The sequence below is a fragment of the Thamnophis elegans genome, chromosome 13 (assembly GCF_009769535.1).
Source record: "Thamnophis elegans isolate rThaEle1 chromosome 13, rThaEle1.pri, whole genome shotgun sequence".
Taxonomy (NCBI): domain Eukaryota; kingdom Metazoa; phylum Chordata; class Lepidosauria; order Squamata; family Colubridae; genus Thamnophis; species Thamnophis elegans.
Window position 1 is genome coordinate 3,523,814 of NC_045553.1, and position 24,330 is coordinate 3,548,143.

A 24,330-nucleotide genomic window follows, 5' to 3' on the forward strand; every position below is an offset into this window, starting at 1 on the left:
GCTCCCTCTGCGCGCGCATTCTGGCTGCAGCCGCCATTTTAGCGCCGAGGTTTACAGTCCCGTTTTCCGCGGAGCTTCGGTCCCGCCGCGGAGAAGGAGCGCCATGCCGGCCGGACCGGTGCAGGCGATGGCGCCCGCCCAGCCGGCTCCTCCGGAACCCAAGCAGGTATTTCGCGGCTTTCGTTTTCGGGAATGAGGACTCCTCCGCTTCTCAGCCCCTCCCCCCCGCGCCTGGGGCCTCTCAGAGGAAAAGGGGGCGGGGCTGGTCTTTCTCCCAGAGTGCTTAGCGAGAGGCGCGGGATGTGCTGGGAATTGTAGTGATAAAAGGTGCTGGAGGCAGCTCTTGCTGTAGCTCCGCCCTCCCATAGGTGGGACTGCAAATCCCATGGTCCCCAGCCAGTTTGGATAGGAAATGAAGCCAAGGGGGACAAGGGTTGTGTAGCACATTAAAGGGCAGGAAACCCAACCAGGATGGTTTAAAATTTCAAATCGAAAATATTGTAATTTTTGTATTCAAAAATATTGTAATTTTTGTATTCAAAAATATTGTAATTTTTGTATTCAAAAATATTGTAATTTTTGTATTCAAAAATATTGTAATTTTTGTATTCAAAAATATTGTAATTTTTGTATTCAAAAATATTGTAATTTTTGTATTCAAAAATATTGTAATTTTTGTATTCAAAAATATTGTAATTTTTGTATTCAAAAATATTGTAATTTTTGTATTCAAAAATATTGTAATTTTTTAAATTCAAAAATATTTTAATCCAAGAATATTTAATTCAAAATATAAAATTTTATTTAAAAATATTGTAAAAATTTTACATGGTAAATAGTGTAAAATTTTAAGTCGAAAATATTGTAAAGTTTTAAGTCGAAGCTATTTTAAAGTTTAAAATTTTACATCAAAAATATTGTAAAAAAAGTTATTTGAAACTATTTTGAATTGAAAACATTGCAAAAAAAATTATTTGAAAACATTGTAAAATTTTAAATGGAAAATGCAGTGTCCTGGGGTTACGTGATTCCGTTTTGCCACCTTCTGACCAGCAAAATCAACATTTAACAACCGCGTTACAAATGTAACCATTGTGATGATTCTGATTCTGATAAACCTAAATTATGCCTTCTCATGTCTCCCCCACAGCCAGAAGAGGAGCCACAGAAGGAAGAAACCACACCAGCCAAACCAGTTGTGGGAATTATATACCCGCCGCCGGAGGTTAGGAATATCGTGGACAAGACAGCCAGCTTTGTGGCTAGGTGAGAAAGCTTAGGTGAAGCTCGCGACATAAATTCCGTTTGTGGCACGCAGCAAAGAGACTTTGGGTAACCTCTGTCTGATTGAACTGGGCTTATTGTTATTGAATAGATTCGTACAGTGTCCAACTTGTAACAATTCTGGGTAGCTCACGGTAAAAGCAAAGGAAAAACATAATAAGTAAAAGATGATAAGAATCCGATAGGAACAAAAGCGAAACAACCCTATGCTTGCCCAAGGCCTGGAAAAGCCAGGTCTTCAAAACACCAGAAAGAAGGAGGCCAACCAGATTTCATGTGCTAAGAACTCCCCAGTAGTACAAGTTGTTTTCTGATTGCGATGCCTGAAATCTATATATATAAAAGCGAACTACCACTCATGCATCATCACGAAATCTCCAGAAACTTAAAACCTACAAACTTGAAATTTGACACGTACGATCCTTTTGGTTTCTAGGTGCTCACTAAGAAAGGATTTGACAAAACGACCATCAGATCATTAGTATTTCTTATACAGTATTATTAACACGCTCTGATGCTAAGGAGTTAAGATGTTCTACTCCCCCTCCCCACCTGAAAAGAACTCTGTTCCAACTGCCACTTGGATGTGGGCATGGCCGGCGCATGACTCATGCTGGGAGTTTAGACATTCTACTCCCCGTCCCCACCTGGAAAACACTCTGATGCTAAGGAGGTAGCCTGAGGGAGAGAATGGGATAAGATAGGAGAGGCCTCTGGGGGGCAAGTTTGAGGGAGAGAAGGGGAGAGGAGAGGCCGATTGTAACTACTCATTTATTTTCTTCTTCTTCTTTTTTTTTTTTTGCAAATTTTTTATTTTATTTTTAAACATTAAAAAAAAAACATAAAAAAATTCTCATCCATTACATACAGCATGTCATTTGGTTACAAGTGTTTTTGCATCCATATTCTCAATTACATTTACACAGGTTTTCCATCTAATATAACTAAATACCTCGCTTTCATTGTACAACGTCTATTCAATTACGATTAATATTTTTTTTTCTTTTCAATAAACCTAATTCCCTTAACATTCTTGATTGTCTGTTTAATAACAATATGCCTTTATATAATCACTTATCCCATTCGGAATATTTTTACAATATAAAAAAGATTTACCAACTATTTATATTTTTATATCACTGTTTTCAATTATACATAATCCCACCAATCATCTATCGAGTATGCTTATGTTCATTATTGCCCTTGTACATCATACATTCAAACAAAAATGTTATTCCTTCATTTTTCAACAAAGTGTTCTAAATAGTCACTTCATATATATACCAATAAACTTGTTTATTTTCAAGTTGTGTCAATTTATCAAGCCCAATCTCATGATTTTGTAACGTAGCATGATATTCAGCTAGTATTTCTGGTTTTGAACTCAGGCTGCCTTCACTTGAGGTAAGAATGTCTCATTAGACACAGAAAACACACTGATGCTGTTTTGACTATTCTGGAAGTGTCTGGAAACAGTCTCCCATCTCGGGTGCCAAATAAGCTGCAAACATGGACCTTTTCAAGCTCAGAATAGTTCAGCGGTGATTTTGTGCTTGGAATATTTTGAATTTATGTCAAATTGGCTTTGAGAGAGATGATGGGGTGTCTGTCGTGGCTTCTGAACAAGTTTGGTTTGGTTTGGCTTTTAACTTCCCCTCTACAATTTCCCAGAAACGGCCCGGAGTTCGAAGCTCGGATCCGCCAGAATGAAATAAACAACCCCAAATTCAACTTCCTGAACCCCAACGACCCTTACCATGCCTACTACCGCCACAAAGTCAACGAGTTCAAGGAAGGGAAGGCGCAGGAGCCCTCCGCGGCCATTCCGAAGGTTATGCAGGCCCAGCAGAGCGCCCAGCAGCAGCTTCCCCAAAAGGTACAAACAACTTCTTCTCTTTGTGCAGCTCCTTTGGTATTCGGTTCCACCACAAAACCGCGTTCGACTAAAGCGCGCTCGATGAAACCGCGTAGCTGACGTCATCACAGCGCGACAAAAAAAGCACGCTGTGAACGCTAAAGCTAAAATTAACCCCTAAACCTAACCCTTAACCTAACCCTAAACCTAACCCTTAACCTAACCCTAACCCTTAACCTAACCCTAAATCTAACCCTAACCCTTAACCTAACGCTAAACCTAACCCTAAACCTAAACCTAACCCTTACCTTAACTTGAATCGGCTTGCTTTCAAAGCGCTTTTTAAAGCGCCCTTTTTTCTCCGCGGTCGCTGTTGTCGCACTGCTGATGACCTCAGCGACGCGGTTTAATTGGGCGCGCTTTAGTGGAGCGCGGTTTTGTCATGCCACGTGGTATTCTACACATAAGGCCAAGATAATTTTTTTAAAAAGCTTATCGCTTCTCTTGACTTACTCATCTCCTGGAAAAGGAGGGTTTCCGAGCCAGAAATGGATGAACGCCTTTCGTCCATCGATTTCTTTTTCTTATCCTTGAAGAAATAGCTTGGCATCCAACAGAGAAGGCACGCTGCATATCCTGTCAGTGGAGAAATGCCAACTGGCGAGGTCTTTGCGTTGCCCCCCCACCCTTTGGGAGATGTTATCTGCAGAATTTAGGTGAGCCCCCACCACTCTGGTTTCCCAGCAGGGTGTAAAACCCCCGGTTCTGCCAATTAGGGTGGGAGGCCTAAGAGCAGGACACAAGCTGATGGCTTGAAATTTCTGCCTTGTCAACTTTTTAGCCTTCCGAACTTTTAACGTTGAATTCCGCTTTTACTTCTCAAGTTTCAACTTTAGCGTTAACCCCAACACCCATCTTTTTTTAATGTTTTATTACATCGCTGAAAATCACTCAGTCGCTTCTACAGTGTAGGAATGTGATCAATAATTAAATAAAATCCGTGGAGCGGAGAGACAATCGGGAGTTCTGGGTCTCTTTCAGGGGTGAAATTCAGCAGGTTCTGACAGATTCTGGAGAACTGGTAGCGGAAATTTTGAGCAGTTCCTAGAACAGGCAAATACCACCTCTGGCTGGCTCCAGAGTGGGGAGGGAATGGGGATTTTGCAGTTTCCTTCCCCTGGAGTGGGGAGGGAATAGGGATTTTGCAGTATCCTTCCCCCAGGATAGAGAGGAGGGAATGGGGATTTTGCAATTTCCTTCCCCTGGAGTTGGGAGGGAATGGGGATTTTGCAGTATCCTTCCCCCAGGATGGAGAGGGAATGGAGATTTTTTTTGCAGTTTCCTTTCCCTGGAGTTGGGAGGGAATGGAGGTTTTGCAGTATCCTTTCCCCAGGATGGAGAGGGGATGGGGATTTTGCAGTTTCCTTCCCCTGGAGTTGGGAGGGAATGGAGATTTTGCAGTATCCTTTCCCCAGGATGGAGAGGGGATGGGGATTTTGCAGTTTCCTTCCCCTGGAGTTGGGAGGGAATGGAGATTTTGCAGTATCCTTCCCCTAGGATGGAAAGGGAATGGAGATTTTTTTGCAGTTTCCTTCCCCTGGAGTGGGGAGGGAATGGCGATTTTGCAGTATCCTTCCCCCAGGATGGAGAGGGAATGGGGATTTTGCAGTTTCCTTCCCCTAGGATAGAGAGGAAGGAATGTGGATTTTGCAGTTTCCTTCCCCTGGAGTGGGGAGGGAATGGAGATTTTGCAGTATCCTTCCCCCAGGATGGAGAGGAAATGGAGATTTTGCAGTATCCTTCCCCTGGAGTGGGGAGGAAATGGAGATTGTGCAGTATCCTTTCCCCAGGATGGAGAGGGGATGGGGATTTTGCAGTTTCCTTCCCCTGGAGTTGGGAGGGAATTGAGATTTTGCAGTATCCTTCCCCTGCCATGCTGACCAAGCCATGCCCACAGAACCAATAGTAAAAACAAAAATTTGAATTTCACCCCTGCTCTCTTTCCTCTGCAGGTCCAGGCCCAGGTGATTCAAGAAACCGTGATTCCGAAGGAGCCCCCGCCAGAATTTGAGTTCATTGCAGACCCTCCCTCCATCTCGGCTTTTGACTTGGATGTGGTGAAATTGACCGCCCAGTTCGTGGCTCGCAACGGCCGGCAGTTCCTGACCCAGCTGATGCAGAAGGAACAGAGGAATTACCAGTTCGACTTCCTGCGTCCCCAGCACAGCCTCTTCAATTACTTCACCAAGCTGGTGGAACAATACACCAAGGTGAAGATAATGCTCTTTGGATGCAAGGGGGTGGGAGGTTTTACAAAGTATATTTTTAGTACAAAAAAACTGTACTGTAGAAATAGGATTGATTTCATGAGGAATATTAAAAGGGTGTGTTTTTACAGATCTTGATCCCACCAAAGGGTCTCATCATAAAATTGAAGAAGGAAGCTGAAAATCCAAAAGAAGTCTTAGATCAGGTAACTGAGGAATATTTTGTGTGTGTGTGTGTGTGTGTCTGTAATTTGCTTCTAACATTTAGATACTTAACATTTTCCATCCCAGATAAGAACATTAATCCAATTTAGCCAGGCTGGATACTGTTTTGCTATTTCGGTGCAACACACACGTGGGTTTTGGTGGGAAGGATAGAATAAATCTGGATTTTGGTACAAAATGGGGGTGTTTGTGGGTTTTGACTTAGAGATATAATTCGATCTCTTCCCTTAAGGCTGAATTTAATGAAAAGGAGAATTTCCCCAATTCTTTAAAAGAAGGATAGTTTTGTGGCCCTCCATCAGCAGTTTCGGAGGCTGAGGAGGTTGGGGAGGAACCTGGGCCAGTCGGGGAAGGCTCTGATGAGGGCTCTGTGTTGGAGGCAGGGTGGGGGCAGAGTCTATGCCAGTTATCAGCTTCCTTCGGAGTCAGACATCAGTGAGGCAGAAGAACAGCTGGAGCCTGTTCCCAGTGTGAGTTGTCGGAAGAAGGGAACAGCTAAAGAACAGGGGTTGACTTGGGAGGAAGGCCACAGGTGGACGGTGAATGGCCCCTCCCAGAGGAAATAAAAGAGGAGCGAAAGGGGAGTGGAATTTGCAGGAGACCATTAGTTCTCTTCATTGGTTCGCAACTCTCCAAGACTCCTTGCCAGGTGTTGCAGATCTCCGCCTGGCAGCTCTCCAAGCCTGATAAAGTCTGTGACCATAAATCCTCCCTTGAAAAACTTGGCTGGAGGTGAATGAGCAGAATTCACAGTACATTAATAAAAGGGTTTTTTGTCGAGACAAGGAGTTTGCTTCATGCTCTCGGGGAGCCTCAGTCAGAACAGGTGGTTTTTTTCTGTGGCCTCTCCTCATAAGGACTCTTTGTTTCCCTTGGCCGGCAGGCCTGCTACAGAGTCGAGTGGGCCAAATTCCAGGAGCGTGAGCGGAAGAAGGAAGAGGAGGAGAAGGAGCGCGAGAGGGTGGCTTATGCCCAGATCGACTGGCACGATTTTGTGGTGGTGGAAACAGTGGATTTCCAGCCCTCGGAACAAGGTTCATTCCCTCATTGATTTCAAAAGCGCCCTCCTTTTTTTCCCCAAGGCTCTGTGCGTGCAGAGGGCAGCCAGGAACCACTACAGATACCAGGAAGGAGAAAACAGACATTAAGACCTGGGGAATGTGGTCCTCCAGCATGATTTCCACCTTCAGTCCCAGCCGGCTTTTGAACAGGGAAGGGCGTTGCAGAACAAATTACCATATTTTTTTGGACTATAAGACACTCCGAAGTATAAGATGCACCTTATCTTTTGGGGAGAAGAACAAGAAAAGAAAATTTGCCTCCTTGCAACAAATAGTCAGTTTCCTGATTAGCACAGCAGCTGATTGTTAGTTGGATCGGCCTCCTGACAAGCAGCCGTTTCATGCTGCAGGGATTCTCATAGCCTGTTGGCGCCTCTGCGCATCCTGTTTTCGGCCTCTCCGCACCCCATTTTCCACCCGTTCCGGGCGGCGGGGATTGGAATGGATGGGAAATGGGGTGCGCGGAGGCAGCAACAGGCGGTCCCTTCAGCCTGAAGCAGCTGATGGTCGGGAGGCCGATCCAACCGACAATCAGTTGCTTGTGCTAATCAGCCTATGCTGAAACTGAAACCGGCTGCTTGCTGCAAGGAGGCAAATTGCTGGGAGGCAGAAGCCAAAGGGTGGGGGGCTGGCGGTGGGCAGGACTACATTCGGTGTATAAGATGCACCCAATTTTTCACTCTCTTTTAGAGGGGAAAAAGTGCGTCTTATACTCCAAAAGATACGGTAGGTTACCAAGATTATAGTTTATAGTTTTATTGATTTGTATGCCACCCACTCCCGAAGGATTCCGGGCGGCTTACAATAAAACAAGGGAGGGGGAATAATACACAAACAACATTAAAATATACAACAGTCACAATCTCCGGGGGGGCTGGATATTTCGAGAGCCCCCCGGCCTGCTGGAGCAGCCAGGACTTAACAGCTTTGCGGAAGGCCGGGAGGGTAGTAAGGGTACGGATCTCCATGGGGAGATCGTTCCAGAGGGCTGGAGCTGCAACAGAGAAGGCCCTCCCCCGGGGAGTCGCCAGCCGGCATTGGCTGGCAGATGGAATCCGGAAGAGACCTAACCTGTGTGATCGAATCAGTCTATGGGAGGTGATCGGCAGGAGGCGGTCTCTCAGGTACCCAGGTCTGATGCCATGTAGGGCTTTATAGGTAACGACCAGCACCTTGAAGCGGATCCGGAGACTAATGGGTAGCCAGTGCAGCTCGCGGAGGATAGATCACAGTTAATTCACAGCAGTCAGCCCCCTCCGATCCAAAGTTGCTAAGTTTGCAAAGATTTACTTTTAAATCCCGGTTTGAATTAACGATTCGAAGGCAGGCCAGGCCTCTCCCTGGGATCCACTTTGTTACAATTAACAAGAATTCCCCCCCCCCCTCCCTCCTTTCTCTTGAAGGAAACTTTCCTCCGCCGACCACTCCCGAGGAACTAGGGGCTCGCATCCTGATCCAGGAACGCTACGAGAAGTTCGGGGAGAGCGAAGAGGTGGAGATGGAGGTGGAATCGGACGACGAAGATGACAAGCAAGATAAGACGGACGAGACTCCCTCCCAGCTGGACCAGGATACCCAAGTGCAGGACATGGACGAAGTGAGTGATGAAAACAGACCCCCTCATTGGGGGGAGGGGGGAACCTTGACGGGTTTTTCCTCCGAATCTCACGCTTGGGTGGTATGATTGAATTGAATTCTGTATTGGCCAAGTGTGATTGGACACACAAGGAATTTGGCTTTGATGCATATGTTCTCAGTGCACATAAGAAGACAAGATGCATTCGTCAAGAATCATAAGGTACAACACTTAATGAGAGTCATAGGGTATAAATAAGCAATCAGGAAACAATATCAATAGAATGTGGAATAGAATAGAATAGAATAGAAATATAGAATAGAATGGAATAGAAAATATGGAATGAAATAGAATAATAAGAACAGAATAGAATAGAATAATAAAAATGGAATGGAATAGAGTAAGAATAGAATAATAATGGAATGGAATAGGAATAATAAGAATGGAATAGAATAGAATAAAAAGAATGGAATAGAAGAAGAATAGAATAAAAAGAATGGAATAGAATAATAAAAATGGAATGGAATAGAATAAGAATAATAAGAATGGAATAGAATAAGAATAGATTAGTAAGAATGGAATAGAATAATAAAAATGGAATAGAATAGAATAATAAGAATGGAATAGAATAAGAATGGAATAGAATAGAATAATAAAAATGGAATGGAATAGAGTAAGAATAGAATAATAATGGAATGGAATAAGAATAAGAATGGAATAGAATAAGAATAGAATAATAAGAATGGAATGGAATAGAATAAGAATAGATTAATAGGAATGGAATAGAATAATAAAAATTGAATAGAATAGAATTAGAATAGAATAATAAAAATGGAATGGAATAGAATAAGAATAGAATAATAAGAATGGAATGGAATAAAATAAGAATAATAATGGAATAGAATAAGAATAGATTAATAAGAATGGAATGGAATAGAATTAGAATAGAATAATAAAAATGGAATGGAATAGAATAAGAGTAGAACAGAATTAGAATTCTTTATTGGCCAAGTGTGATTGGACACACAAGGAATTTGTCTTTGGTGCAGATGCTCTCAGTGTACATAAGAACAAAAATTCATTCATCAGGAATCCTAAGGTACTACAACACTTAATGATAGTCACAGGGTACAAATAAGCAACCAGGAAACAATATCAATATAAATCGTAAGGATATAAGCCACAAAGTTACAGTCCTGCAGTCATCAGTGGGAGGAGATGGGTGTTAGGAATGATGAGGAGACTAATAGTAATAGTGATGCAGCCTTAGTGAATGGTTTGACAGTGCTGAGGGAATTAGTTGTTAAGCAGAGTGATGGTGTTGGGGGAAAAAAACTGTCCTTGTGTGTCTAATTGTCTTGGTGTGCAGTGCTCTATAGTGTCATTTTGAGGGTAGGAGTTGAAACAATTTGTGTCCAGGATGCGAGGGGTCTGTAGATATTTTCACGGCCCTCTTTTTGACTCTTGCAGTGCGCAGGTCCTCAATGGAAGGCAGGTTGGCAGCCATTGCTTCTTTCTGCCGTTCTGATTCTCCTCTGACGTCTCCGTCTGCCTTGTTGGGTTGCAGAGCCAAACCAGACAGTGATGGAGGTGCAGATGAGAGACTCAATCCTTCCTCTGTAGAACAGAATCAACAGCTCCTTAGGCAGTTTGAGCTTCCTGGGTTGGTGCAGGCAGAACAGATTGAGTGATCTTCAGGGCTTGGAAGTGGATGGGAGCAATTGGAGATTAATTACTGCCCTCTCACCCTCCTCTTCCTCCTCCTTTTTTTCCCCCTGACTTTTGAAGGGTTCTGACGACGAAGACGACAGCCAGAAGGTGCCCCCACCTCCAGAGACTCCGATGCCCCCACCGCTGCCCCCGACTCCAGATCAAGTCATCGTCCGGAAAGATTATGATCCGAAAGGTAAGATGACCTCCAGAGCCTGTGTCAGTGTCTCTTAACCTTGGCCACTTGACAAGACGAGTGGACCTCAACTCCCAGAATTCCCCAGGCAACGCTAACTTTACCTGGAGGTTTATTTTGCGCATTCTGGTCTCCGCAGCCAGGGAGGGGGCGGGGGGAAAAAAACCCATTCCTAACACGTGACTTTTCTGCTCCCTCCAGCTTCCAAGCCTCTGCCCCCAACCCCAGCTCCAGACGAGTATCTGGTCTCCCCCATTACGGGGGAGAAGATCCCTGCCAGCAAAATGCAGGAACACATGCGGATCGGCCTTCTGGATCCCCGCTGGTTGGAACAAAGAGACCGTTCTTTGCGAGAGAAGCAGACGGATGACGAAGTGTATGCCCCAGGTGAGCCCAGCCAGCATCTCCTCGCTAGCCGTCACGGACTAATTAACTACTTATTTTAATACTTTGGATTCGATTGACATGGAATATTGGTGAGGTGCTAGGGACGCGATCGCTCAGTGGCTAAGACGCTGAACTTGTCAGTCAGAAAGGTCGGTGTCAGCACCTCTCCATTAATTAATTAGGAAAGAAAGACCACGAGACTCCATGGGTGGAAATCAAGTGTACTTTTACTAATTAAGAATGATTAAAGGCATAGCGAAGCGAAGTCTGATTATTTAGGCGCGAAAGCGATTGATATATAGACTAGCCCATTCCCCACCCCTTGGCATCACAGTTCCAGTCCAATCATAATTCTTCCAAGTGTCAGGTGTGAGATAACTTCAAAAGGCATCACGAAGATGGAATGTTGGTGCCGTTAGTCCTGGCGGGAACACCCACGCATGCGTAGTCCGATCAGCCGGTGAACTCCAGAACCTTCCTCCAGCACAATGAGTAACCCCTCCCAAATACCATGCCCTCCCTCCCCGTTTCATGGCAGCTGAAGCGATAGCAAAGCAGAGGCTGACAGTCAGCAGTTCGAATCCCCTTTACAGGTCTCCTGCTTGAGCAGGGGGTTGGACTAGAAGACCTCCGAGGTCCCTTTCCACTCTGTTATCCTGTTAAAAAGACCCTCTATCTGAAGATGAACCTTACGTATGAGCCAGCCCATTCTGTTTACTTACTTACACACTCAATTCTCCTTGCTGTGACATGTTCGGCTGTAACACCCACCTCAAATTGTACCAACTTTTTTCATCATTAACATTTAACCAGGTGTGATGATAACGTTAGAGAATTTGCTACACTTTAATATACAGGTAGTCCTTGACTTATAGGGATGCCGTGGATCAGTGGCTAAGACGCTGAGCTTGTCGATCAGAAAGGTTCGGCAGTTTAGCGGTTTGAATCCCTAGGACCAGGTAACAAAGTGAGCTCCCGTGACTTGTCCCAGCTTCTGCCAACCGAGCAGTTCGAAAGCAGGTAAAAAATGCAAGTAGAAAAATAGGAGCCACCTTTGATGGGAAGGGAACAGCGTTCTGTTCGCCTTCGGCGTTGAGTCACGCCGGCCACATGGCCACGGAGGCGTCTTCGGACAGCGCTGGCTCTTCGGCTTTGGAACAGAGATGAGAACCGCCCCCTAGAGTCGAGAACGACTAGCACATACGTGCGAGGGGAACCGTTACCTTATTGGTGAGGTAAATTATTCTGCAGCAGTTCAGACCATCTGTAAATTTATTTCTAGGAAACGTTGCACCTGGGATATGTTTAATGTTTTAAAAATGAAGAGCCACCTACATTACGACTGTTTAGCAACCGTTCAGTTATAGAGAGCCGAGGTGGCGCAATGGTTAGGGTGCAGTACTGCAGGCCACTTCAGCTGACTGTTATCTGCAGTTCAGCGGTTCAAATCTCACCGGCTCAAGGTTGACTCAGCCTTCCATCCTTCCGAGGTGGGTGAAATGAGGACCCAGACTGTGGGGGCGATATGCTGACTCTGTAAACCGCTTAGGGAGGGCTGAAAGCCCTATGAAGCGGTATATAAGTCTAACTGCTATTGCTATAATGCTGAAAAAATTGACTGACAATCCTTATAGCCATAGCAATCACGCTTAAGACTTATATACCGCTTCATGGTGCTTTCCAGCCCTCTCTAAGCGGTTTACAGAGTCAGCCTCTTGCCCCCCAACAATCCGGCTCCTCCTTTTACCCACCTCGGAAAGACAGAAGGCTGAGTCAACCTTGAGCTGGTCATAATCGAACTCCTGGCAGTCGGCAGAGTTAGCCTGCAATACTGCATTCTAACCTCTGTTACCACAGTTATACCTAACAACTGTCATAGCATCTCTTCAGTCACGTCATTAAAATTCAGTTTCTTGGCAACCAGCATGCGTTTATTAAGGGTGCAGGGTCGCCGCACCATCACAACAACGACTTTGTGAGTGAGGTGGAGAGGCAGTGACTGGCCCAAGGTTATCCAGTTGGTTTTCATAGCCAAGGCGGGACCTGAACTCACAACCTCTGGCTTCCTAGCAAGAATGGTGCCCTCTGGAATGAGGTCCTTCCCAAGATCCGGACCTCCCCTGCCCTGATGGCATCTAGGAAGGCTTCAAAAGACCTAGAATGGACTCCTGTTAGAGATAATTGATGTATTTTTTTTGGGGGGGGGGTGTTTCTTGTGTTGATGTTGTATGCCAGTGGTTCCCAAACTTGGCAACTTTAAGACTTGTGGACTTCAACTCCCAGAATTCTCCAGCCAGCTCAGCAGTTGAAGTCCACAAGTCTTAAAGTTGCCAAGTTTGGGAACCACTGTTGTATGCTATTGTGTTATTTCTGTAATTTTATGTTTATATTATAAATAATATTTTTTTCCCAGCTAGGTGGCCTCACGGATCTCATTATAAATCAGTCAATCTTTTCTGGCAGTTGGGGATCTTTGAATTGTGTCCCATCTTGGGGAAAAAGAAATGAAACCTTTTCTTAATTCCTGTCCATTTAGGCCTGGATATTGAAAGCAGTTTGAAGCAGCTGGCTGAACGCCGTACGGATATTTTTGGTGTAGAGGAAACGGCTATCGGCAAGAAAATTGGTGAAGAAGAGATCCAGAAGCCCGAAGAGAAGGTATGTCCCTGACAGGGCAGCCAGGAGAAGGTCTTCCCTTCCACACCTGGCCGGCCATTTCACCTGCAGCCAGAGGTGCTTTCTTTTTTTTCAAGAGGCAACTGGACTTTTCTGGTTTCTCTCTGAAGACGTTTCGCTTCTCATCCAAGAAGTTTCTTTGGCTCTGACTGGATGGTGAGGAATGGAAGGATTTTACACTTAGTATAAATATGTTTGGAGAGAGAATGAGTGGTGTGGTGGCCTCAGGGTGGAGCCCTCGCCTCACAGTCAGGAGGCGGTGACTTCGATCCTAGGCAGAGGCAGATATTTCTCTCTGGGCACAATGAGAATTGATCTGCTGAACAAAACTCCGTACTGGTGACAGGGAACGGCATCCGGCCATTCAAAAACTCTGCTGGCTCCATTCAGTTGCTCAAACTCCACCCCTGCAAGGGATTATGGGGTCGTTAAGAGGGTGATGATCAGTAGTCATTATGAAATGACATCAGGAGTGGTGGTGGGGTGGCCTACAGGTGGAGCTCTCGCCTCACAGTCAGGAAGCTGTGAGTTCGATCCTAGGTAGCGGCAAATATTTCTTTTCTCCGGGCGCACTGAGAATATATGTGTTGAACAAAACTCCGTACTGGCGACAGGGAACAGCATCCGGCCATTCAAACACTCTGCTGGCTCCATTCAGTTGCTTAAACTCCACCCCTGCAAGGGATTATGGGGTTGTTAAGAGGATGATGATCAGTAGTCATTATGAAATGACATCAGGAGTGGTGGTGGGGTGGCCTAGAGGTAGAGCTCTCGCCTCACAATCAGGAAGCTGTGGGTTCAATCCTAGGTAGCGGCAGATATTTCTCTTCTCTGGGCACACTGAGAATATGTGTGTTGAACAAAACTCCGTACTGGCGACAGGGAACGGCATCCAGCCATTCAAACACTCTGCTGGCTCCATTCAGTTGCTCAAACTCCACCCCTGCAAGGGATTATGGGGTCGTTAAGAGGGTGATGATCAGTCATTATGAAATGACATCAGGAGTGGTGGTGGGGTGGCCTAGAGGTGGAGCTCTCGCCTCACAGTCAGGAGGCTGTGAGTTCAATCCTAGGTAACGGCAGATATTTCTCTTCTCTGGGCACACTGAGAATATGTGTGTTGAACAAAACTCCGTACTGGTGACAGGGAATAGCATCCGGCCATTCAAACACTCTGCTACTTCCATTCAGTTGCCCAGACTCCACCCCGCAAGGCATTGGGGGGAGTTAAATGAAGATGAAATGATGATGATCAGAATATATATCGATACTGACCGAGCTTGACCCTTGTTTCAGGTGACCTGGGACGGCCACTCAGGCAGCATGGCCAGGACGCAGCAGGCTGCCCAGGCCAACATAACCCTGCAAGAGCAGATTGAGGCCATCCACAAGGCCAAAGGGCTGGTGCCAGAAGACGACACCAAGGAGAAAATCGGGCCGAGCAAACCCAACGAGATGCCTCCGCCTTTGTCCTCGGCCCCCAACATGCCGAGCGGTGCTCCGCCCATTGCCTCCATGCCCCGCCCTCCTGCGGTAAGCCCTTCCCCAAGCGAACCTTCCCTCCTTAGCCCCCCTCGCCTGCTGTAGATACAGGTAGCCCTCAACAACAGTTCATTTGGTGACTGAAGTTATGGCATCACTGGAAAAAATGACTTACGACCGTTTTTCACACCTACGGCCATGGTCATGTGACCAAGGTTCCAGGTTCCTATTTGTGACATTTGCAATGTCTGCGAGTCACACTTTCACGACCGTCCCACAATGGGGAAGCCAGATTCACTTAACAACAGGGTTATTAACAACTGCAATGAGTTTATTAACTTATTTTTATTTTATTAATCGCCGGGGTTGTTAACTTTTAACAACCGTGGCAAGGAGAGTCATTAAATGGGGCCAAAGTTTGCTTAACGAACGTCTCACTGAGCTTGTCTTTGGGCTCAGTCGTGGCCGTAAGTCGAGCGCTCCTTGTACCGACTTCATCTCGGCAGTCAAAATGTTTGCATGGTTAGGTTTGTATCCTGCCTTCCTTTGTACCGTATTTTTCGGAGTATAAGACGCACCAAGATTTTGAAGAGGTAAATTAAAAAAAAAAAAAGTTTTTGCCCTCTGCAGGCCTCCCAAACCCTCTGCACGCCTCGTTTTTTGTGAAAAACTGCAAAGTGCTCCTGGGGGCTTGGGGGGGCGGGCAAAAATGAGCAAAAAACGGCTCCTTTTTTTTTGTGCAAAAAACAGGACATGCATAGGTTTTGGAAGGCTTAGAGATTACTCCTAGGGGTTGGGAGGCAAAAGTGAGCAAAAAACAGGGCATGCATTGGCTTTGGAAGGCTTATAGATTACTCCTAGGGGTTAGGGGTGCAAAAACGAGCAAAAAACGGCCCCTTTTTTTTGCAAAAAACAGGCCATGCATAGGTTTTGGAAGGCTTATAGATTACTTCTAGGGGTTAGGGGTGCAAAAACGAGCAAAAAACTGCCCCCTTTTTTTGCAAAAAAACGGTATGCATAGGCTTTGGAAGGCTTATAGATTACTCCTAGGGGTTGGGGGGCAAAAACGAGCAAAAAACGGCCTACTTTTTGCTCGTTTTTGCCCTCCACAGCCCCCCACTTTGCAGGCCTCCCAAACCCTCTGCACGTCCATTTTTGTGAAGGGGGTGGGGTTCAGGGAGGCCCAAAATGCTGCATTCGGTGTATAAGATGCACCCAGATGTTCACCCTCTTTTTTTTTTTTTTTGCGAGAAAAAGGTGTGTCTTATACTCTGAAAAATACAGTAAGTTCTCCTTCACCCTCTTTCCCCCACAATCCCTGGGCGGTGGGCTCATCCAAGGTGACCCGGCCTCTGCTCCAGAGTGAAATTGAAAATATCCTGGTTTCCGGTCTGGTCCCTTTCCCACAGCTCCCCTTTGACTCTGGTTTGCCTTCCAGATGCCCCCTCCAGTTCGCACCACTGTCGTCAGCGCAGTGCCGGTCATGCCTCGTCCCCCGATGACGTCCGTGGTCCGCTTACCACCCGGTTCCGTCATCGCCGCTCCAATGCCCCCCATCATCCACGCCCCCCGGATCAATGTCGTCCCGATGCCACCCTCGGCTCCACCTATTATGGCCCCACGGCCTCCTCCCATGATTGTACCCACAGGTCAGTGCTCCTCTTCATAGCCGTCACTGTAGGAAACACGGACGGGTCCTCCGGATCCAAGGTCTCTGGGGGGTTTCTGGAGGTACATCCTTCCCAACGCTCACCCACCCCATAGCGCCTTCAACAGCGCCCTCAAAAAACATTTGCCAGGTGTCGCTTTTTAAGAGAGCATGCTTTCACTCCAAAAAAAAGACCGTTTTGCTACAAAATTCCACGTAAGATTTTATTGCTGCAAAAAAACAACCCACCACCCCATTTTGAGCTGAAGGTAAATGTTCTTAATTTGGAGGAGGCCAACATTCTGGCTACTTTAAAGCAAAATTTTAAGCATAACCTAAGCCAGACTCAAACCACGTTCTGGCTCGATAGGTTACGCCTACAGCATGATGGTTCTAAATGGTAAAAATGCACGAACCCATTCAGTCGTGACCTAGTCAGCAATAGCAATAGCAGTAGACTTATATACCGCTTCATAGGGTTTCAGCCCTCTCTAAGCGGTTTACAGAGAGTCAGCATATTGCCCCCAACAATCTGGGTCCTCATTTTACCCACCTCGGAAGGATGGAAGGCTGAGTCAACCCTGAGCCGGTGAGATTTGAACCGCTGAACTGCTGATCTAGCAGTAGCCTGCAGTGCTGCATTTAACCACAGCGCCACCTTGGCAAACAGGTAATTAAGAACAAAACCGAATTACTTCAGTATTTATATTCAGATATTGTTTGGTGGCTCAGTGGCTGAGCTTGTCGATCAGAAAAGTCGGCAGTTTGGCGGTTCGAATCCCTAGCGCCGCGTAACAGAGTGAGCTCCTGTGACTTGTCCCATCTTCTGCCAACCTGGCAGTTCGAAAGCACGTAAAAAAAAAATGCAAGTAGAAAAACAGGAACCACCTTTGGTGGGAAGGGAACAGCATTCCATGCACCTTCGGCGTTGAGTCACACCAGCCACACGACCATGGAGATGTTTTCGGACAGCGCTGGCTCTCCGGCTTTGAAACGGAGATGATCACCAACGCCCCCTAGAGCTGAGGTGGCGCAGTGGTTAAATGCAGCACTGCAGGCTACTTCAGCTGACTGCAGTTCTGCAGTTCAGCTGTTCAAATCTCACCGGCTCAGGGTTGACTCAGCCTTCCATCCTTCCAAGGTGGGTAAAATGAGGACCTGGATTGTTGTTGGGGGCAATATGCTGTCTCTGTAAACCGCTTAGAGAGGGCTGAAAGCCCTATGAAGCGGTATATAAGTCTAACTGCTATCGCTATTGCTATAGTCGGGAACAACTGGCACATATGTGCGAGGGGAACCTTTACCTTATTGTTTAGTGATCCTCTGTTCCTTTAGATGCAATGCTCTAGTAGTGAATGTTTGCTCTCTCTCCCTAAATTGCTTTGGGTTGTTTTTAAAAAATCTGTATCCAAGCAGCAGTCACTTTATACATCCCTCTTTCATCCAAAGAACTCTTAAAAAGTGCAGAAAGAGATGATGGGCACAGGCATTATTTGCCAACCTTGGTCTCAACGAAACTTGTTTTGTAAAAAAAATAAAAAATTAGCACACCTTGTCCTCCTCATCCAGTCCATCTTCCTAATTTTGTTTCTTATTCCCCCTTTTTTTTGGAGGGGGGGGGTTGCACTGGGAGTTTTCCATTGGTATGGAAGAAAGCACGCTACCCACCCCCCACCCCCTAATCCTTAGAATTCAGTTAAATAAACGTATACATACTGTTCGCCTGCATCCTGGTTGCTGGGTAAATTAACAGACTGGGATTTGCATTTCAGGTTGAAACACCGGAGGGGGTGTGTGGAGTTATGATCATAAACTTCAATTGAGCTAAGCTGTTGAACTAATGATATTTAATTTTTACAATATAGGCTACAGACAGGGACCAGTCGGCAGTCCAGGTAACTTCTTCAATGTCACTGTGATCTCAGCTAATCGCTAACCTTCCATGTTCAGCTCTGATTGGCATGCATTCACCACTTCTTGTCTGTCCAGAGTGGGGAACCCTGGCAAGTCCCTCACTTCTGTCTCTCTGTCTGTCTGTCCTTCGGATCCTGTAGATTCTTTGCCCTGACTGTTGCTGCTCTTTAAGATGTTGTGGTTGCATGCTAACTTGGATGCCGGAGGTCCACCTCGCGAGGGAGCTTAGAGGCCTCCTATGACAGAGGGACCCATCGTATCGCAAGCAATAATAATAATAATAATTCGCTGAGCTACATTGCTGTAAATTGTTGTGCAGCTGTTAAGGTTGGCTTGTCAAGTAACAAGCAGGGAAGTCTGTGGCATTTGCTTTAAAAAAAAAAAAGTGGAGTTCGCAAGCACAATAATGTGCCACACAGTGGCCAAAACGGGGGATGTGTCCAGATCGAAGTCAAATAGCTACTTGAGATGGGATGGCTTCAAGTTCCCACTTTGAATTGGGACTCGATGACCTTAAAAGGATCTCAGTCCCCTCTTTAAGAGTTTTAGGACAGGTAGAGATCTCGGCAGCACAGGTTGCAAAGAGTCGATCAGCGCATCCCCTCGCTGGGCACGTCACAAAGGAAGTGCAGAGGGCATCACCACTTTGTGACAAGATACCATCTGGAGGCGAGGCATTCCCTCTTATTTAACCTTCATGTTTCTCCTGCAAAACCCAAGTTTTCCTGGCCAAAGAAATGCCAGCGTTCCAAATAGCATCCAAAAGTAAATCAGAATCCGAGGCAAAGTATTTCTCAAAGTTCCAATTTATTAAGAGAGCCACGTTGGCACATCTGGGGAAACCTGAATCTGAAAGCTTCCTGGTTCAAGATCTTGCCCTCCACACACCCACAAGTCCATCCCATGGTCCAATCATCCACTGCCATGCTGACAGCTTCCATCCATCCAGTTTCAGTCAGGTGAATTGAATTGAATTGAATTTATTGCACTTATATGCTGCCCTTTTCCCCGGAGGGGACTCAGGGCGGCTCACAATCCAAGTCAGGGAAGGGGATACAGATAAGGGATAAAAAGACGAACAGAACAATACACAATTTAAAAGCATACAACAACCATACCATTCGAGGGGGGGGCAAAAGCTCTTTAGCCCCAGGCCTGTCGGAACAGCCAGGTTTTAAGGGCTTTGCGGAAGGCCTGGAGGGTGGTGAGGGTTCGAATCTCCACGGGGAGCTCGTTCCAGAGGGTCGGAGCAGCCACAGAGAAGGCTCTCCTCCGGGTAGTCTCCAGCCGGCATTGGCTGGCGGATGGAATTCGGAGGAGGCCTAATCTGTGGGATCTAATCGGTCTATTGGAGGTAATTGCAAAGTGCAGAGACAAAGGAATGACCTTGGATTTCTAGAAAGAATGTTGTTATGGCTACATAGCATCTAACCCCGTACAATCCCATTTTCCCACCATAGAAAAGGCACAGTAGAATAACAGAAAGTGTGGCAGGCCAAAGACCCAAAAGAAAAGATGGCTGCAGGCCTGACAACACTTTTGGGACAACCATGACCTGGATGACAGAGAATCTCCCTAGACTTTTGGCCGATGGGGTATCTGGCTTGTGCGGCATTTGGGGGGAAGAGAGAGGGGTGCCAGGCCTCCCCTAGGCTTTCAGCTGATTTTTTTTTAACGCAGCTTTATTATTATTATTTATTTATTTTGGCTTTGGGGTTACGACTGGTTACTTCCTCCTCTCCTCCTTTTCTTGTGTCTTCCCCTCCTCCAAGGCAGCGGGTGTCCCAACGGGTCTCGTGCTTGAAGAGCCGCCGTGGTCTTGCCTGCCTGCTAAGGAAGCGCATTCGGGCCCTGCATTGTTGCATGCATCAAAAAGCAGCTGGCCTTTGCAATATTCTCCGTGAAGAAAACGGGGGGGGGGGGGGGCTTAACACGGGCATTTTTGTGACCGCTGTTTTCAAGAGGCCGTTTAACTCAGGCAAAGGAGGAATCCCGACCGTTAATTCTGAATCCGACTCGGAAATAAAACCACTTGAGCGCCGTGTTTGCACCCGCTGCTTGAGGACGTTGTAGAACACCATTTCTCCTCCCCCTACCCCGCACCGCCTTCCAAATATCACCGCCAGTTTTCTTGTCAAACCAGCGTTTCTGTTGTTGCAGCTTTTGTTCCAGCGCCCCCTGTAGCTCCTGTTTCTGCTCCGTCCCCCATGCCTCAAGTCCACCCCCCACCCCCCATGGAGGATGAGCCGGCCTCCAAGAAACTCAAGTCCGAAGAGAACCTGATGCCGGAGGAAGAGTTTCTCCGCCGAAACAAGGTGCAGAGTCATGCCCTTTTATGCCATGCAGACGGTCCTTGGCTTACGACCAAAATCGAACCCGAAATGTCCATAGCTAAGCAAGTTTTCTTCCATTTTACTTCCTTACTTGCTAAGGGAATCGCAGCAGTTGTTAAGTTCGGGGGTTGAGTCAATCTGGCTTCCCCATTGGCTTCGTTTTTGTCGGAAGGTCACAGATAGTGACCCCGGAAACAACCGCAACGGTCGTAAATTCATGCCAGTTGGCAAGCGTCTGGATTTTGATCACATGACCACAGGGACATTGCAGTGATTACAAGGGTGGATAAAACATCATAAGTCACTTTCTTCAGTGGCCTTATAACGTCAAATGGTCGTTAAATGAATGGTTGTAAGACAAGGACTAACTGTAACCTTTGTGGTAAATCTGGGGTATGTCATTTCCTTGGGGCCGGTTTAGCTAATTTCACAAATTTCCTTGGGGCAGTGTTTCTGAAACTCGCCCCTTTTAAGAAGTCTGGATTTCAATTCCCAGAATTCCCCAGCCAGCTCTGCTGGCTGGGGAATTCTGGGAGTTGAAGTCCAGTGTCAGGGTTCCAAGTAACCTACCCACAGCAAACAAAATCTCTGAGGCAGGTAGATTTCTTAAAGAATAAGTTTATTGGATATGTGACATTGGCACCAGCTGGTGAAAACCGACTCTTGAGCATTCCTGCAGTTTCCACGTAATTAAAAGTAAAAGTTTTTCACTTTCTCAAAACAATCAGTCACATGGTCCAATCGGGATACACCTCCAGTTGCTAAGTGACTCCAGTCCCCTCCTTCCGAGCACCTGCAGGAATGACCTTGGTTCTCAAGAGAAAATATTTTGCTTTGACTAAAACACCCCAACTCTCTCTATTTCCCCCCCTATCCCTCCAGTGTGTCAGGGCTCAAAATGGCCTCTTCGGGGGTTGACATCCAGACTTCTGAACACTGCTTGAGAAGTTCTATTCCGATAGTCCTAGACTTACGACTATAATCGAGCCCGCAAATTTGGCCATATGTCGTGACAGTCATGAATGGAAGGTTGGAACCAGCCCTTTTCTAAAACAATCCAGAAAGGGCCGGCGTTGCATCTAAAACTCAAATTTCAGTGATTTTCCTTGATTTCTCCTCCTCCTCATTTCTGCCCCGCCAGGGTCCAGTTACCGTCAAGGTCCAGGTGCCGAACATGCAGGACAAAACGGAATGGAAGCTGGGTGGCCAAGTCCTGGTGTTCACCCTCCCGCTCTCCGACCAGGTACGTAAGTTGGCCAACATTCTACAGGTAGAACCGTTCATTCAGCGGCCGTTCAGAGTTACGGCGTCAGAAACATTAGGCTCAGTTGTAACCCGCTTTGATCCGAGTCCTGGAGGAGGAGCCCCCACACCAGTGTAACTTCAGATGGCCACTAATGGTTTTAAGTCAAGGAATTCCTGGGTTTAAAGCACAGTCAAGTTCGTCCGGGTGCTTCTTAACTTTCCATCATGGCAAAATAAGGGCAAAGGTTCCCCTCGCACATATGTGCCAGTCGTTCCCGACTCTAGAGGGAGGTGCTCGTCTCCGTTTCAAAGCCGGAGAGCCAGCGCTGTCCGAAGACGTCTCCGTGGTCATGTGGCCGGCATGACTCAATGCCAAAGGCGCACGGAACACTGTTCCCTTCCCACCAACGGTGGTTCCTGTTTTTCTACTTGCATTTTTAACATGCTTTCTAACTGCTAGATTGGCAGAAGCTGGGACGAGTCATGGGAGCTCACTCCGTTACGCGGCACTCAGGATTGAACTGCTGGCCTTTCTGATCGACAAGCTCAGCGTCTTAGCCACTGAGCCACCGCGTCCCAGTCATGGCAAAATCCTTGGGGCTTTTTTTGATTCTTCCCTGATGCTTATACCATCTTTTCCTAAAGAGCGCCTGTTTCCTTTGGCCCGCAGGTTTCCGTTATCAAGGTGAAGATTCACGAGGCCACCGGCATGCCCGCCGGGAAACAGAAACTCCAGTACGAGGTGAGTCCCCCGGCCTTGGAAATGGAACCCCTTCCGCTTCCGATGCCACAATTCACCAGGTAGATCCTCCTCCTTTACTCCAGCTGTAGTCTTCCTGACACAGAGTCACTGGCTTAGAATGAACTTTTTTCTCCTTGTTTCCTCTTCCACCGCTTCTCAGCTTGAATTACTTCCCGTAATCATTGGCTGTGAATGCCAACCGGATATTCTTTGGAGAACAGAATAGAAATAGAATAGAATTAGAATAGAATTATAATTGGATGAGAAGAGAAGAATAGAATTAGAATAAAATAGAGTAAAATAAGAATAGAATAGAATTATAATTGGATGAGAAGAATAGAATTAGAATAAAACAGAATAGAATTCTTTATTGGCCAAGTGTGATTGGACACACAAGGAATTTGTCTTTGGTGCAGATGCTCTCACTGTACATAAAAAGACAAGATACATTCATCAAGAATCCTAAGGTACTACAATACTTAATGATAGTCATAGGGTACAAATAAGGAACCAGGAAACAATATCAATATAAATCGTAAAGATACAAGCCACAAAGTTACAGTCCTGCAGTCATCAGTGTGGGGAGATGGGTGAGAGGAACGATGAGAAGACTAATAGTAATGTGGTAATGCAGACTTGGTGAATAGTTTGACAGTGGGGAGGGAATTAGTTGTTTAGCAGAGTGATGGCGTTCGGGGAAAAAACTCTCCTTATGTCTAGTTCTTCTGGTGTGCAGTGTCCTATAGAGTCATTTTGAGGGTAGGAGTTGAAACAATTTGTGTCCAGGATGCGAGGGGTCTGTAGATATTTTCACAGCCCTCTTTTTGACTCGTGCAGTGCGCAGGTCCTCAATGGAAGGCAGGTTGGCAGCCCTTGTTTCTTTCTGCTGTTCCGATTCTCCTCCGAAGTCTCCGTCCGTCTTGTTGGGTTGCAGAGCCAAAACCAGACAGTGATGGAGCTGCAGATGAGGGACTCAATCCTTCCTCCGTAGAACAGAATCAGCAGCTTCTTGGGAAGTTCGAGCTTCCCGAGTTTGAGCAGAACAAGTCTGCGTGTATTCAGTGCGTGGGTGCATGGATCTTGCCCCCTCCCCGCCTCCCCAAAAAATCAGTCTGTCTGGCATTGGCCCAAAGCCTTAAGTGGATTTTCCACACACACACCCCAGGATGTTTCTCAGAGTGTTTTTAGCTAGATTCGTTGAGAAGGAGGAGGTGGGGGGCCGCAGGCTGCTTCTTGCCTTGATTAGTTTCCATCCATTGCTGCTTGTTCTGCCCTCTGGTGCTTCGGAGAATACGTTTACCCCTCCTCCCTTTGTGGCAGCCCCTCAAACACCGGAAGACTGCCATCATGTCACCCTTTTAAGTCTTGAAACTGGTCTTAATTGTCTTCCAGGGCATCTTCATCAAAGATTCCAACTCCTTGGCTTACTACAATATGATGAGCGGTTCAATGATCCACCTGGCGCTCAAAGAGAGAGGGGGGCGGAAGAAGTGAGCGCCCACCTCCGGCATGATGTACATCCAGCTGCCTAACTTTGCCACCTAAGTTTCAACCAGGCTTGTTGTGTGTGTGTCTTCTTCGGGCTAGTTTTGTTTGCCCTGTGCATTTGCTTGGTAATCCAGAGTCTAGAGGAAACCGACCTTAACCCATACCGTCTTTGTGAGAGATTTGTGCTAATCCCGTGTTCCTTTCCGCAGCTGGCGGTTGTATCCGTAGTGAGTTTTGTCTT

At 46.4% G+C, this 24,330-nt stretch overlaps 1 protein-coding gene across 1 annotated transcript; it reads left to right on the top strand.

Moving 5' to 3' along the window:
* Position 1: 1 nt before the first annotated feature.
* Positions 2 to 24,330, top strand: SF3A1 (splicing factor 3a subunit 1). The gene is made up of 17 exons (XM_032229171.1): positions 2 to 166; positions 1,151 to 1,266; positions 2,956 to 3,160; positions 5,152 to 5,409; positions 5,538 to 5,612; positions 6,515 to 6,665; positions 8,096 to 8,289; positions 10,057 to 10,174; positions 10,376 to 10,561; positions 13,098 to 13,219; positions 14,534 to 14,770; positions 16,158 to 16,368; positions 18,233 to 18,262; positions 20,442 to 20,596; positions 21,756 to 21,857; positions 22,530 to 22,601; positions 23,994 to 24,330. Exons 1-17 carry the CDS (start codon positions 104 to 106, stop codon positions 24,093 to 24,095), a joined length of 2,397 nt encoding a protein of 798 aa, XP_032085062.1. The 5' UTR covers positions 2 to 103; the 3' UTR covers positions 24,096 to 24,330.